General features: G+C 34.5%; 1 protein-coding gene across 1 annotated transcript; it reads right to left on the bottom strand.

The window, feature by feature from the left end:
* Positions 1-267: 267 nt before the first annotated feature.
* On the bottom strand, positions 268-2,997 carry GPH1 (glycogen phosphorylase; the record flags this gene model as incomplete). The annotated part of the gene is made up of 1 exon (XM_041549121.1): positions 268-2,997. One exon carries the CDS (start codon positions 2,995-2,997, stop codon positions 268-270), a length of 2,730 nt encoding a protein of 909 aa, XP_041405055.1.
* Between the last annotated feature and the right edge of the window lie 372 nt (positions 2,998-3,369).

The raw sequence follows: 3,369 nt of genomic DNA, 5'->3' as shown, positions 1-3,369 counted from the left end.
GCACCTTCTCAATCTTTTCAAATACCATAATTGCTAACTAGCATAGTTTAATAATACAATATTAGTATTCGTTTGTTTGTTTTTATAAATATTTATATGTTATATATATATATAGATATATTTTATTTTATTCTAAAAGAAAGTTTTGTCATAAACACCTATCTATCCAAGGTCAGGTTAAAAGTGATAAAAAATATATTTCGAAAAAAATTCAAAATTAAGAAGAAAATATTCTTATTTGCAATTTTGTGCAATAAAAATATTTCCTTACTTCTTAATTGGTTCAACATTCCAAATAGTTTCGGAGTATTCTTGGATACAACGGTCAGAACTGAAGAAGCCACAGTTAGCAACACTTAAGATTGATTTTTTGGTCCATTCACCTCTTTCTTTATGGAAGACTTGGTCAACTAATTCTTGTGTGGCAATGTATGATTCGAAATCGTCACTACATAGGTAGTAATCACCATGAGATTTGATGGTATCGACAATAGGTTGGAATTCATTTGGATTTTCTGGAGAGAAATTACCTTCTTCGATATGAGCCAAAACCTTTTCTAGATCTTCTGGAATTGGAGTATCTTGGTACTGATGATTGTATCTTAAATCTTCAACGTTTTCACTCAAGTTACCAAATAAGAAGATGTTATCTTCACCTATTTCTCTAGTGATTTCAACGTTAGCACCATCAACGGTACCAATAATCAAACCACCATTCATAACAAACTTCATATTAGAAGTACCAGAGGCTTCAGTACCGGCAGTCGAAATATGTTCACTTAAATCAGAAGCTGGAATAATAATTTCAGCCTTTGAGACGTTGTATTCTGGGATGAATACAACCTTTAATAAACCACCAATTTCAACATCGTTGTTAACAACATCGGCAACAGAATTGATCAATTTAATGATCAATTTAGCCATGTAATAACCTGGGGCAGATTTACCACCAAATATAGAGACCTTTCTTGGGAACTTATCTTCAACTTCTTCGAAAGATGCACCATTGGCAATCATTGTCTTCATAGCCAAGTAACGGTATATAACACCAAACACATTCAATTGTTGACGTTTATATTCGTGAATACGTTTAACTTGCACATCAAATAGTGTGTCATCAATATGTTCTCTGTCTATGATATCAACCCCGCCATTCAATTTCTTAATCAAGTCGGCTAACCTAATCTTATTATCTTTTTTAACTTTATACCATTTCTTTTGGAAGGCCTTATCATCTGCTAAAGCATTCAACTTTGTCAATGCTGGCATATCTAACAAATAGTTACATTCGGGATCCTTTAAAGTTTCACTAATCAGTTTGTCTAAATCTGGGTTAGCACCCTTCAACCATCTTCTTGGAGTGATACCGTTGGTAACATTGGTGAACTTGGATGGACCGAAGAATTTAACGAAATCGCTGAAAATTGTGGTCTTAATCAATTCAGAGTGTAATTCAGCAACACCATTAACCTTGTGAGAACCAACAATGGCCAAGAAGGCCATTCTAATTTGTCTTTCTTGACCACCTTCTTCAATGATAGAGATTCTGGATAACAAATCGACGTCCTTAGGGAATTTCTTAGCGACATCTTGTAAGAAGAACCAGTTAATATCGTAAATAATTTCCAAATGTCTTGGTAGCAAATGGCCGAATAAACCAACAGGCCATTTTTCTAAAGCTTCTTGCATAACAGTATGGTTAGTGTAAGCGAAAGTAGCAGTTACAATCTTCCAGGCTTCATGCCAGTCAAGTTTTTCCAAATCGACTAAAATTCTTTGTAATTCCACAACGGCTAGAGTTGGATGGGTATCATTCAATTGAATTGCAACTTGATCTGGGAATTCACTCCATGGTCTCCTGGTCTTCTTATAACGTCTGATGATATCATGTAAAGAGGCAGAACACCAGAAGTATTGTTGTTTCAATCTCAATTCTTTACCTTGTTCAAAATTATCATTCGGATATAAACAAGCTGTAATAGATTCAGCACGTTGTTGTTGTTCAACAGAGTTTTGATAATCACCGCTGTTAAATTTAGCAAAATCAAATTCAGTTGTTGGTTTAGCCTTCCATAATCTTAAGTTATTTACATTAGATGTCTTATAACCAGGAACTGGGAAATCATAAGCACAGGCAAGAACTCTTTCACCACCAATCCATTGAGATGGTGCTAAAGTAGAAGTATTCTTTTCAGATCTATCGACATAACCGTAGAAAGTAACAGGGAATTGAACTTCATTTCTTTCAATTTCCCAAGCGTTACCAAAATTTAACCAATAATCTGGAGTTTCGACTTGATAACCATCGATAATCTTTTGGGAAAAGATACCGTATTCATAACGTAGACCATAACCCCAAGCTGGAATGTTTTCAGTAGCCATAGAATCTATGAAACAAGCAGCCAAACGACCTAGACCACCATTACCTAGACCTGCGTCACGTTCTTGTTGGATAACATCTTCTAATTTGAAACCTAATTCATTTAAGGAATTACTAACCATATCTCTAGTGTTTCCAGTGGCAGTTTTCTTAGATCCATTAACATCAGTAGTATTATCTTCAATTTCCATATTAATCAAAGCATTATCTAGAGCTCTACCCATTAAGAATTCTAAAGATAAATAATAAATTCTCTTTGGATCTCTAGTGGTAAATTTTTGTTGAGTTTTATTCCAATCAATAGTTAAATTATCACGAACAGCCATTGAAGTGGCTTCGTATGCAGCTAAATCATCACAATTGTATAAAGATCTAGCTAAAGTAGTTTCAACATGATCAATAAATCTACCTTCGAATTGGTCAGCATTTTCAAACTTTTTGACTTGGTGTTTATTCCATAAAGATCTAGATTTCAAAGGAATTGTAGCGTCAATGGCCTTAATTTCTTGAGGTAAAAACCCGGTAAGTCTTCTAGTCAATCTTGGAATTTGATGAGGTGAGGTAGGTTCCTCAGTAATCATATCATTAGTAGTGCTTGAATTAGTTGGTGGAACCATTTTGTATTTTTGCAACTAATTAAGCGAGGGAGGAGGGAAAGGGGGTTTAGTATGTTATACTTTTCAATTGTGAAATATATAGACAAAGAGTAAAAGTTAAGAAGAGATTAAGAAGTAACAAAATGTTCAAGTGTGGAAGTATTGATAAGGAAGTTGTTTCTTTTATATATACAAGGAATAATTAAGTAATAAAAAAGGGGGGGGGGAGGGAGAGTGAAATATTATGTATATAATGAGGGGCAACCTCTTCCTGCATGAAATAATAAAATAAAGAGAGAAACTCCAGACAGACAGTAATAGAAAAGCGCGTTGTTGTCCGTCTCGCACTATTTTACTCTCTCACACACTCCACCCCTCCCCTTCCCTTCCCTT

This window comes from Maudiozyma barnettii (assembly GCF_903064755.1).
Source record: "Maudiozyma barnettii strain CLIB 1767 genome assembly, contig: KABA2_02, whole genome shotgun sequence".
Lineage (NCBI taxonomy): Eukaryota > Fungi > Ascomycota > Saccharomycetes > Saccharomycetales > Saccharomycetaceae > Maudiozyma > Maudiozyma barnettii.
This window is presented reverse-complemented; position numbering and strand designations above follow the sequence as displayed.